Source organism: Mustela lutreola, chromosome 12 (genome assembly GCF_030435805.1).
Source record: "Mustela lutreola isolate mMusLut2 chromosome 12, mMusLut2.pri, whole genome shotgun sequence".
In the NCBI taxonomy this organism is placed as follows: Eukaryota; Metazoa; Chordata; class Mammalia; order Carnivora; family Mustelidae; genus Mustela; species Mustela lutreola.
The window spans coordinates 96,129,157-96,142,264 of NC_081301.1; the positions used below are offsets into that span (position 1 = coordinate 96,129,157).

General features: G+C 52.1%; 1 protein-coding gene across 5 annotated transcripts in view; it reads right to left on the reverse strand.

Moving 5' to 3' along the window:
• IPPK (inositol-pentakisphosphate 2-kinase) overlaps positions 1-13,108 on the reverse strand; it is a 47,159-nt gene that overhangs the window by 27,250 nt on the left and 6,801 nt on the right. For all 5 annotated transcript variants that reach the window (XR_009346261.1, XR_009346262.1, XR_009346263.1 and 2 more), the window contains exons 3-6: positions 11,850-11,945; positions 9,497-9,563; positions 7,765-7,886; positions 6,358-6,447 (exon numbers count right to left, since the gene is read on the reverse strand). Coding sequence is in view for 2 of the 5 variants with exons in the window: in XM_059141088.1 (XP_058997071.1) it covers positions 6,358-6,447; positions 7,765-7,886; positions 9,497-9,563; positions 11,850-11,945 (375 nt within the window). In the remaining 3 variants the exon portion in view is untranslated. The remainder of the gene's footprint in view (positions 1-6,357; positions 6,448-7,764; positions 7,887-9,496; positions 9,564-11,849; positions 11,946-13,108) is intronic.

Below are 13,108 nucleotides of genomic sequence, written 5' to 3' on the forward strand. Positions count from 1 at the left end.
CCTAAGACAGTGGATAACAATGGGATAAAATAAAAAGTTACCGCAAACAATTAGACTAACCTAAAGCTGAAAAAAGAAAAAGCTGAGGAATGAGATATACAGAGGCTTTGGAAACCTCCAGCACAACCTGGCCATCTACAAGGCCATGCACAGGCTCTGGAAAGACCTTAAAACACCCTCACCTTCTGCTGATCTGAGGTTCTGAGGAAGTGAAGGCTAAGTAGAGTTGCACCCGCCATGCCGAGTGTTGATGGTGGGCCCCGAATGCACACAGAGCCCCTCAGCAAAGACTTACTAGTCGCAGAAATTCAGGAAAATCTCAGTGCTGAAAACTGTCAACCAAGAGTTCTTCATCTATAAAACTATCCTTTAAAATGAAGGAGTGGGGGCGCCTGAGTGGCTCAGTGGGTTAAAGCCTCTGCCTTCGGCTCAGGTCATGATCCCGGGGTCCTGGGATCGAGCCCCGCATCAGGCTCCCTGCTCAGTGGGGAGTCTGCTTCTCTCTCTCCCTCTGCTGCTCTGCCTGTTTGTGCTCTCTCACTCTCTCTGTCAAATAAATAAAATCTTTTGAAAATATAAATAAAATCAAATAAGATGAAGGAGTGACTAAGACACTGCCAGATAAACAACTAAAAAAAATTTTGTTGTTAGCTAACCTGCCCTTCAGGAAATAGCACAGGAAACCTTGAGGATGAAACGAAAGGGCACTAGACAGTAACCTGAATCCATGTGAAGAAACAGCACAGCAGTAAAGGCACTACACAGCTAGATAAACATAAAAGACAATATAAATATATTCTGTTTCTAAGTTTTTGATCCTATCCCCTTCAAAGACAAAACATCTCTCGTATGGCACACGGCAATCGCCAGGAATCCATACTGACAAGCATAACTGCATATAAATTTGTAAGGGAGAAGGCAACAAAGCTACAAGAAGCAGAATTTTTGCACAACAGTGAAATTAAGTTGGTATTAACTGAGCTAGACTAAGTTTAGCTTCAGATGTTAAATTACTGATTGAGTAGAAAGAAAATCAACAACAAAAGAGATGACTTGAACCACATTCTAAACCAACCAGACCTAACATCCACAGGACACTCTACCCAGCAACAGCAGAGCACCCCTTCTGATCAAGCGAACACGAACATTCTCCAGGAGTCATGAAGTCATGCAAATATTCTCCAAACTCAGTGCAACTAAATTAGAAATCAATAGCAAAAAAGAGAGAGAGAGAGAGAAAAACTCACAAATGTGAGAAATCTAAACACATTCCTAATCATCAATGAGTCAAAGAAGAAATCCACAGGGAAATCAGAAAATTGAGACAGAATGAAAATGCAACATACCAAAGCTCTCTCCTGCAGAGAGAGCAGGAATTACATGGAAATTTATAATTATAAACATGTATATAAAAAAGAAAAAAATCTCAAATCAAATCTACACTAACAAACTAGAAAAGTTAGGCCAACCTAAATCCAATGCAGAGAGAGGGAAGGTAATAGTAAAGATTAGTGCAGGGACAGATGAAATGCTGAACAGGGAGAAAAAATGAAGAAAAAGAACAAAACCATAAGTTGTTTCTTTGAAAAGATCAACAATTATTATAATCCTTTGGCTAGATCAAGAAAAATGATTAAAAAAAGAAATGAGGGGCACTTGGGTGCCCCAGTGGGTTAAAGCCTCTGCCTTCGGCTCAGGTCATCTCAGGGTCCTGGGATCGAGCCCCGCATCGGGCTCTCTGCTCAGCGGGGAGCCTGCTTCCTCCTCTCTCTCTGCCTGCCTGCCTCTCTGCCTACCTGTGATCTCTGTCTGTCAAATAAATAAATAAAATCTTTAAAAAAAAAAAAAAGAAAGAAAGAAACGATGTTACTACCAACCTTGCAGAAATAAAAAAGAATTTTAGAGGAATATTATGAACAAGCAAATTAGATGAAATGCACAAAATCTTAGAAACACACAACTACCACAACTGAGTCAGGAAGAAATATAAAAGAATCTGAACAGAATAGTAAAAGACTGAATCAGTAAGCAAAAGTCTTCCAACAAAGGAAACCCCAAAACAAGATGACTTCATTAATTAATTCTACCAAATGATTGAAGAAGAATCAACACTGATAGTCAAACTCTTCCAAAAACTTACAGTAGAAGGGAACACTTCCTAAGTCATTCTATGAAGCCAGTTATCACCCTGGTACCAAAACCAGATAAAACATGACTAGAAAATACAGCAGGCCAATGTCTCTTAAGAAAAAACCTTCAATAAAAACAGTAAAAACTAACAAATCACATTTAGCAGCACATTTAAGGGATTATACAGCTATAATAAAGTGGGATTTACCCCAGAAATACAAGGGTGGTTCAACATACAAAAATCAATGTAACAGACCACACTGACGGAGAGGAAAGCACCTCCTGATCATCCCATAGATGGAGGACAAAATCCAACATTCTTTCAGGATTTAAAAAAAAAAAAAACAACGAAAAAACAAAAACTCAAAAGCAGCATCTATGACCAGCTCACGGTCACACTACACCCAAGTGAAGAAAACCTGAGAGCTTCTGCCTGAGATCAGGAACATGATAAGCTCTTGCTTCCTGTCCACGACACCGTACTGCATGCTACCCAGATGAATTAGGGAAGAAAAACAAAGGACACCCGGATTGGAAAGAACAAAGTAAAATTATCGCTATTTGCAAGTGATCTGATCATGTATACAGAAAATCCAAAAAAACTACCACCACAAAAAAAAAAAAAAAAAAAAGAGCAAATAAACAGGTTCATGGGGGTGACCGGGTATCACTGTACAACAACTACATTTGTCACCTCACCCCCATTAGAGCGGCTACTATCGGGAAACAAACCAGCAAGTGCTGGTAAGAGTGTGGGGACAGTGGGACTTTAAGATGCCCTGGAGGGAATGTGAGTGGCACAGGTGCTGTGGAAAACAGCAGAAAACAAGGTCCCCATGTGACCAGCAATCCTACTTCTGGGTAAACAGTCATGAGAACTGAAAGCAGACTCAGAGGCGTTTGCACACCCGTGTTCACAGGAGCATTATTCACAAAAGCCAAAAGATAGAAACAATACAGCGTCTACCACTGGATAAATGGATTAAAAATGTGGTATATGGGGCGCCTGGGTGGCTCAGTGGGTTAAGCCTCTGCCTTCAGCTCAGGTCATGATCTCAGGGTCCTGGGATCGAGTCCCGCATCGGGCTCTCTGCTCAGCAGGGAGCCTGCTTCCCTCTCTCTCTCTCTCTGCCTGCCTCTCCATCTACTTGTGATTTCTCTCTGTCAAATGAATAAATAAAATCTTTAAAAAAAAAAATGTGGTATATGTGTATATGTCCAACAGACTATTACTCAGTCTTAAAAAGGAAGGGAATTCTGACATGTTTCACAACGTGGATGAACCCTGAGAACAAGTAAAGCAAGTCAGTCACAAAAGGACGAATCCTGGATAATTCCATTTACGGGAAGCAGCGACAGTAGAGAAATCCCCGGAGGCAGAAACTGGCGTGGGGCTAGTCTGGGGCTGAGGAAAGGAAGCGTGGAGCTGGTTAACAGGGCCAGAGTCCCAGTGTGGGATGATGAGAAGCTCTGGAGATGGACGGTGGCGAGGGCCGCACGCCCATGTGGCTTAATGGTTGTAAGTTTTATGTTAGGTGTCTTTCACCACAATTAACACTATGTATTTTCAAAACCAATTGTATTTCTCTGCAATAACCTGAAAAATGAAATGAAAAAAAAAATACCACTTACAACAGCCTCCAAAATAATAAAACACCTAAGGATAAACTTAACAAAAGATGTGTAAGACTAACACACTGGAAACTATAAAATACCACTGAATGAAATTAAAATCCTAAGTACATGGAAAAACATCCTGTGTGCACAGAACACGGATACAGGCAAGGTGCTGATGCCTCCCAAAGGGATCCGCAATTCAGGGGATCCCCAAACCCCCAGCTGGTTTCTCTGATGAAACTGAGAGGGTAAAGACATCTGAACTGGAAGAGAAATAAAACCTTGTTCATAGATGGCATGATGTATACGTAGAAAATTCCGAAGAATCTATAAGAAAAGCCACTCAGCAAAGCTGCAGGGTACAAGATCAGCCCACAAAAATTATGTTTCAGGGTTTCTGGCTGGGTCAGTCAGTGAAGCATCTGCCTTCGGCTCAGGTCATGGTCCCGGGGTCCTGGGATCAAGCCCTGGGGTTAGGCTCCCTGCTCAACGGGGAGTCAGTTTCTCCCTCTGCCCCTCCCCTTGCTTGTGCTCTCTCTCTCAAATAAATGCATAAAATCTTCAAAAAAAAAAACCTAGTTGTGTTTCTATACACCAGCAATAAACAGTCTAAGAAGAAAATTAAAGAAGTAATTCTGTTTATAATCATATTTACAATATCCTAAAAGTTTATCTACAATTACTGAAGTGGTGAAAAACTTGTGCCCTCAAAGCTATAAAATGTTGCCAGAAGACATTTAAAAGCCCTAAGTAAGTGGGGCACCTGGGCAGCTCAGTGGGTTAAGCCTCTGCCTTCATCTCAGGTCATGATCCCAGGGTCCTGGGATCGAGCCCCAAATCAGGCTCTCTGCTCAGCAGGGAGCCTGCTTTCCCCTCTCTCTCTCTGCCTGCCTGTCTGCCTACTTGGGATCTCTGTCAAATAAAATCTTTTTAAAAAATTAAAAAATAAAATAAAAGTCCTAAGTAAATGGGCAGACAGCCTGTATTTATGGGTTATAAGTCCTAATACTGTTAGGACGGCAGTACTACCCGAAGTGATCCACACGTTCCTACAATTTCTGTCAAAATCCCAATAATTTTTTTTTTTTTTTTTTGCAGAAATGAAAAACCCAATCCTCAAATTCATATGTAACTGTAAGGAGTCCCAAAAAGCCAAAACAATCTTAAAAAAGAAGAACAAAGCTAGAGGACTCAAACTTCCTGATTTCAAAACTGACTGCAAAGCTACAGAATCAAGTAAAGGGCCGCGTCGGCATAAGGACAGACACACGGGCCAGTGGACCAGAACAGGGAGCCCAGGATGGAACCACACTTATAGCCTAAAGATCTCTGGTAAGAAGACCATTCAACGGAGAGAGGACGGTCCTTTCAACAAAAGGTGCTGAGAAACTAGAATCAGACACAAAAGAAACTGGACCCTACCTCCCTTCAAAATTAACAAAAATGGATCAAAACCGGAGGAGAAAATCTTCATGACCTTGGATGAGGCAATAATTTCTTAGCTATGGTACCAAAAGCATAGGCAACCGAAGAAGAAACGAACTATGTAACTTCAGTAAAACTAAAAACATTTGTGCATCAGAGGACCCTATCAACAGAGTGAAAGATAACTGACAGGATGGGAGAAGATAGTTGCTCATCACAGAACTGATCAAGGATTATATCTAAAATATACACAGAACCCTTAAAACTCAACAACAACAAAACAACCCAATTCAAAAATGGGCAAAGGACCTGAGACAATATATCTCAAAAGAAAACATACAAACGGCCCATGAGCCCATGAAGATCTGCAGCATCACGAACCGTTAGGGAAACACAGATGGAAACCACAGTGACCCCGAGGGTCCCCGGCAATCACACACAAGGACAACAGCAAGGCTGGCAAGGGTGTGGAGCGATCAGACCATCAGATGCCGCTGGTGGGAACACAAAATGGTGTGAGAGCTGGGGAAAAAGCTCAACACTTGCTCAAAAAATTGAACACAATTTCTCTCAGACCCAGCAACGCCACTCCTAGGACTCAGCCCGCGAGAACGGAAAGCTGCGACTCAAGCAAGCACGTGCACGCGCGGTCACAGCAGCCCAAAGGCAGAAATGACCCACGTGCCAGGAGAGATGACGACCCACGTGCCATCGACAAGATGGTGCCGTTCAGGCAAGAGTGTTCAAGCCCGCTGCAGTGGGGCTAAAAGCCCAAAACCATGCTGCTCGGGGGAGACGCCGGTCACAAAGGGGCCATGGGATGGACGATTCCGTTTCCAGGAAACGTCCGGAAGAGGCCGAGCCACAGGGGCAAGCCAGAGCGGGGACTGCGGAGTGACTGCGATGCGGTCAGCGTTCTCTGGGAGGTGACGAAGTGATTCTGGAATTTAAGTGATGACAGAAGCACCATCATGCGAATTTACTAAAATCCACTGAATCACACACTTTAAACGGGTGAACTGAAGATACGTGAACTTACCTCAATTTGAAACAAACAAAAAAAAAGGTGGACATGAACGACTCATAAAAGAGAAGGCCAGTAAGAAGTGTCCCCTCCTTGCTCCCCGATGCCGCAGCTCTGGGGGTCACAGGGCCCCCCAGGCTGCACGCACCGAGGCACCTTACCTTCAGGTGCTGGTGCATGCAGTAGCGGCACACGCGGTGCTTCAGCTCATGCGTCACGGCGCCGCAGAGAGGAATAAACCCACATTTGGGCTGCAAGACACGAGGACGGAAAGAACACTTAGGGACCGATCCCACACCTTCCAGGAGACGGGATGATGGAGCGGATACAGGAGACGCGGGACAATCAGAGTTGCTGTAACTGCAGGCCTGGGGGCTGGGGGGCTGGGGGTGGCAGGGAGGCAGGGGTGGCGGGGTGGGGGGGCGCAGGGACCCCACCCTCATCATCACACCCAGTCCCTGCCCTGCCTGGCCTCTATCACGGACTAGACAAAGCACAACACAGAGCAGCTTCGTGTTTCTTCTGTGACAGACTGCAAAGGGAAAGCTTTCACGGCGGGTCTGCCCTGGCCCCCAGCTCTGTTACTGTCTTTGATTTATTTTTTTGAGAGCGCGCGCACCTGTGCACACGTGGCCAGGGGACGGGGACAGGGACAGGGGCAGAGGGAGAATCCTAAGCAGGCTCCGCAGCCAGCACAGTGCCTGACAAAGGGCTCAACCCCATGACCCCAAAATCATGACCTGAGCTGAAATCAAGAGTTGGACACTTAACCGACTCAGCCACCCAGGTGCCCCCATCTGCTGCCTTTTAAGACCACGGTGTTGGGGCTCTGAAGACGATGCTGCCTGTCATCTGAGACAAGGGACACTTACCCTCTGGTAGGGCAAGCAGGACATCAGTCCACACGGAGCCCCCGAGGTGTGAATGCTCAGGGCCCCAGGAATGACCCAGGAATCGCTGCCACAGAAGTTTGGAGGAGGGGACAAACAATGGCCTGGGGCCTCTGGGAGGCTTCCCGAGGGGGACATGGGCACAGCGGGCAGCAGAGCTGAAGACCGAGAGTCACACAGCTTCTGGGCCTCTGGGGAGGACTCTCCTGAGTAAGAAGCAAAGGAGCGGAGCGCCACCAATCAGACAAGCCCCAGCGGAACGGAGCTCCTGGAGTGCGGTGTAGGGTCACCCCGCAGCCAAGGGGCACAGCTTGGAAGGAGGTGAGGAGGCCCGGGGAGCAGCACCCTCCCAGGAAAACGGGGGAGGCACAACCCGACACACTTGCTTCTGCCGGTGGCCACCGGCCAGCTCCACATCAGAGCACCAGGAACGGGCCTAAATCTAACGGTCTGGCCAGTGGGAGGAAGCAGAGCACCAAGGTGCAGGTGACAGAAGGAGCTGGAAGCAAGCCCAGTCTGTGGGAGCTGGGGGCTGGGAAGGGGCCGTGAGGCCCAATGTGGGGAATCCCAGTAACTCGTGCTGTAAAGTTCACTCCACTCCTGGCAGAAGACTCGCGGCCTTACGGTCCGGCCCCTTGTTGCTTGGCCCGCACCACCTTCCCCTTGACACAAGCTCACCTTGATCTCCACACACAGAATTGGCCGGTGCTCTGCAAAACGGTAGGTCTGAAGTCTGGCTAAGTTTGGAAGGCACAGGGCATAACCACTGAGAGTGTCCAGGTCCTTGTCACAGCGAGATTCTGAAAGACAGAGCCAAGAAGAGACCTGAGGCGAGCAGAGGACAGACAACATGACCAACGGCGACATGGCAGACTCCTGTGGGGGAAGCTTCAGCCCTGCCCAAGAGAGGCCATGGCCTCAGGCTCCTGGGGGCCTCACCTAAGGAGCCTCTGTGTTTATCTGGGGGCTCCCAGCCAGGCGAGTGTGACACTGTGATTCACAGCAGGGGTCCGGGCCCGGCAGAACCGGCTCCCCCTTCAGAGGGCCAGCCCGCTGTGTGCGTGCGCCCCAGCCCCGACCCCGGCTGGCACCCCCGCCTCCGCGCGCTCACACCTTGCTGCTTAGAGAAGCAAGCAGTGCATGCACAAGCCCAGTGGAGAAGCCACCCGGGAGCGCGTGCAGGGTCTCGAAGACCCGCCGCAGAGCCTCTCCCCTGGTCTGGGTGTCATCCGCGTCCCTCAGTGTGAGAAGCCTTAGTTATGAGGATAACGGGGAGTTCAGGTCCTTCTAGCAAATCATCAGACCCGAGGTCATTGTGGGTGCCCCCAACTGTGTAAGCGTTGCCAGAAGGGGGGGTGGTCTTGGGGACGACCCCCGCCTCTGCGACTCCCTTAGTGCAGGAGCTGAGAGAGGAAGGAGCAGCCTCACCGCACCCCCCACAACCGGTTCCTCCAGAGCCCCCCAACACCGCTGCTTCTCGGAACGACCCGCCAGTCACTGGGCTCACAACAGCGCCCAGGATGCAGTCTCGGGGCCACAGGGGGATTCAGCCTTCCTCCAGTCACGTAATGAGGCCAATTACAAGGCATTATTACAACGAGGGACAGCTCTTATGACTGTCACATTGGATACATTTAACTGGTAACCGTAAAACAAAATGATGATGCAGAGTTGCTAGAGGAAGCATCAGTCTCCCCTGGTCCAGAAAGGAATAGCCGTGACCCAGTCCTGGCTGGGACACGTCGGTGGCCTCCTTCCGGCACCAGAGCCTGGCTTTGCACAGCGCCCCAAACCAAGGCTCCGGGGCACAACTGTACTGCTTGCTTTCTATTTCCTAATCACAGAAGGACTGGATACCGGCCACCTGCATCCCCCAGCTGCCTGGCCAGGCTTCGAGAGGCGACATGGCCAACCTCCACGCCACGGACGTCACATCCAATCTCTGACCAAAACGAAAAGCTCTCACATGCTCGGTGTCAACGCTGCCCCAAGCCTGTGCAGAAAAGCACGGAGGTGATGGGGAGAAGCTGTCACCCACTGCCATTCCTGTCTGTCCACTGCCTGCAGGAGGACGAGCAGGCAGGTGGGTCCCACCCCTGGGAGACGGTACTCAGGGCGCCTGGGCCGCCCCCACCCAACCCCTCGGGACTCCTGCAGCCACCCTGCCCGCCCTAAGGCCGTGCTCCCCTTCGGTCCCAGAAGCGTTTCATGGCTCAGATGCTCTGTGCTGGGACGTAGCCATCTGACGCCCAGAATCGTATTTATGCGCTCCGAGCACTTCTGGCTGAGAGTAAGGTTTCTGGCAGCAGAACTGCTGAAAACTCCATCAGCCTAACCGGAGTAATGCATCAAACATTTACCAAATGGAATATTTAAATCACCCACAGAATCTGCAAGCTGGAGCTCTTACCTGGTCTTTCAGACTGTATCTTTAGACAAAGCTGCTTCACGAACTCCAAAGGCAGCTGAACCACTTCCTGTCAGAACAAGGACGGAACACTCAGCGCGCCGCGGGAGCCGCACCGACACTCGGGGGAAACGGCAGGCTTCACAGTCTGCGTATTTCACCACGTTAAATTACCCAGCATGTGGATTTACAAATACAAGCTGCTCTGCTGTCCTGAGGATGCGACCAGATCAGACAGACGCAAAGGTGTCTGTGTGTGGAGCAACAGGCCCTCTCAGAGCGCGGGTCTCTGCTGGGAAAGGGGCGCCTCCGGGTCGGTCTCCCCGGCTCCCACCCAATCTGACACCCACAGGGCCGGCTCGGGAAGAAATCCCGCCACGACGGAAGCACGCGGAGCAGCAGACGGGACCATGCAGAGCCACCCGGGGCTCAGCTGCTCTCAGCGCAGTGACCGCCAGGCCCAGGTCAGGGGAAAAGCAGAACTCCATTTCTTTAAACCACCTAAAACTCCCAATTTTATGATGAGCTCTATTTTAGGCATCCTTAACACTCGGCTACATTTACCAACCCTTGATTCCGACTCCGGAACCAGCGTTGACCCACGCCATCCTGCCTGACAGACGGATGGACGGCGGTTCCCAGCAGGGCAGGCAGCCAGCCCCTGCACAGAGTATCGGGTCGGGAAGAACTAGTGAGGACCACAGAGGTCCTCCCCGGCAGTGTGACGCGGACAGTGTAGCCACACCAGCGTCTCTGCTGAGGGGCAGCTGCCCCCGAAGGGACAGGGCAACTGCGGAGAAGGACAGAGGGGCCAGCTTGGGTGGGGGGGAGGGGTCTGGCAAGGGAGCAGCACATCCAGTCTTCCAGAAGCTCCCCCAGGAGAAAAGCATCCCCTCACCATCACATCAAGGTCAAACGTGAAGTCGAGGCTGCCCCAGTGGCGTTCACCTTGGGAGAACTGGGTCCACAGAAGCAAGGCAACACTGATAACATTCCATCAGTGCCTCAACCCCTCATGGTACTGAAGATGCAAGACCTGAAGGCCCCAGGGAAACAGCCTCTTCCTGGTTTCTGAACCTCCAGCACCCCCAGGGACAGGCCCAGGCCAGTCCCAAACCCGGCTCGGTGGGTGTGCCTATGGCTCGGGCCAGCCTCACACTCTTGCACGGGCCTGTCTATGTCTTGTGCTGGGACAGGGCATAGGGAAAGGCTCTCGCCAGGACTCCACTCCACCCCACCCCGCCCCCGCCTGGTGTCAGCAGTCACTGTTCACTCAGGCTGGTTCTGCCGGAACGTGGCCTCATGCAGACCAGAGATGTGATCTCCTGCACTTCAACCGTGCCAGAGCCCACGTACAAGAAAGAAAAAGCAGGTTGGGTTTCACTTGGGCAGTGTCTTCCTGCAGAGGACATGTGTCAAAGGGGTGGATATTCCCAGGATGTGACCTTGTGAGCGCTCCTCATTCGCCAGAGCCCCATCCACTGTGGACAAACAGAACCCCACCTGGGACCAGAGCACACCATGGGCCTTGGGGCTACATCCTGATGCTGTTCCTGCCAGGCCCCCGCCGGCTGGGACCCTGAGCTCCCCACCACCCTTTGGATCCCTCCTGGGAGAAAGGTCTAGAGCATCCCCCACGTACTGCGAAGCAGAGAAATGCCCTCTCAAGGAGAAAGCTGGCAGTCAGCATAGCTGCATTCGCTCAGGCACCATTCAGGCTGGTCGGAGACATGGGGCTCCCAGTGGGACAGCTGGGGACCTCCCCAGGACAGCCCTGGGCACTCCCACCCCTTGTAGCCCCACACCACCCAGGCTGCCCCACAAGACCAGCAGGATGCTGTGGAAAGGACAGACACAACTCCAGGACAGGTCATCTCTCAGACCACGAGCTGGGGCAGCCAAGGCCAGGTCGTACGGACACTCGCAGCCCCTCGTGAGCCCACATCAGGAGCAGCTGAGGTCTCTGGCCAGCAGCCAGCACCGCCCTGCCAGCCCCACGGCAGACCCACCCAGCAAGAGGGTCCGCAGCCCCAATGGACCCCCAGTGGCAGAGGGCCCAGGGATGCCATCCAGATCTGCCCCCAGACCTCACCAAGCTGGAGCCCCCCCAGGACAGCAGGGTGGCGGGGGCCAGGGGTCCTAGCAGCTGCGGGGCTCAGGTGGTCTCTGAGCCTCACGTTTCTCGGCTGGAAGACGGGTGTCAGACTACACGCCCGGCGCCACCGTGTGGCCCCGGAGAGCAGCACTTGAACACAAGCGTCGTCAGGAAGCACTAAGGTCCAAACGATCGCCGAGACCTGGCATGACTGACACGGAAGATGCCTGTGAATTCAGACTCCGTAAATCAGCCACTCACCCCACAGTGGGCAGAGTTCTCCCCCAAAAACTCCTTCATGACATTTTTGCTGAAGTCCACTATGTTCTGTAGGTGCTGAAATACTTCTTCTGAGGTCTGTAAGAGAAGCATAGGGAGGCCTCAGTGACCAGGGGGCGGCTGGCACCGTGTGGGGCCACATGTCGCCGCCGCATACGCACCAGATGCCTGGGCCTCGGGGGCAGGGGAGCCTCACCACGGAGACCGCCAGGCCCGCCAGAGGGAATGTCCGTCCCGCAGCCCCCGCCCTCCTCCCATCAGGACACAGCCCCTAACCAATGCCCCTTTGAAAATCTCTCCCGGCCCCAAATCACCAGGCATTCTGACTTGCATCCCCAGCAACCAAATGTAGAATATGTGCTTCCCAGTCGGAGGCTCTTAACCCACAGGCTATGAGATCTGGGGGAGAAAGGAAATCAGCCCTGAGTGCCTCCCTCTGGCCCATGGCGGCAGGCTGAGGGTGGACGGCAGGACCCGGGGGGGACAGCAGGCCGTGGGCTCACGGAACGTCGCGCATGGAGCTGCCACCCACGCCCTGAAGCGCGCACAGACCGCAGCCTGCGTAGGAACAAGGCCCCGCAGCAAACCCGGGGCGCTCCCGGGGCACCCACAGCCTGGCCACAGAGCTCCCAACAGAAAGCTCTTCCGTCGACAGAACGACCCCACGCGACCCCCCACCGCTCACGCGGCCGGTGGCACATGGTACCACTCGTAAAATACAGACAAACTATTGCCTCAGAAGACGCCACCTCAGTAAATCTGAGCAGAAACGCTGACAGAGGCATCCAGAGAGCATGGCCTTTCCAGGCGCTGCAGACTGCTCGGCAGAAGGGGCGGTGTGAGCTGCCTGGAAAAGGTTCTAGCCTCCACTCGGATCCACCGGATCCCACAGGAACACAACACCCACAGGCCTCCAGAGGCCGCTAAGGCAGGAAACGCCCTCTCCCGCCGGGGGCCACCTTCCTCCATCCCACACCGTCCCCAGGCCTTCTCCCTCGGTCCCCTCGTCTCCTTCTGCGAGGCCCTTCATTTCCAAAGCCATTCACCCCGCCTGCCCCCCAGGCGAGGCCCCCCAACCCAGCGGACTCATCTCTCCAGCACCCCGCTGGGGACCCAACTGCCACCCACCCCTCACTCCCCAGCTACTGTGGGGCGGCACCCAGGGCCCCTGCCTCTCTTTTCAATCACCCCCAAACACACACCACAGCCACTTCCCACCTGGAGGGAGGCAGACTCTAGTG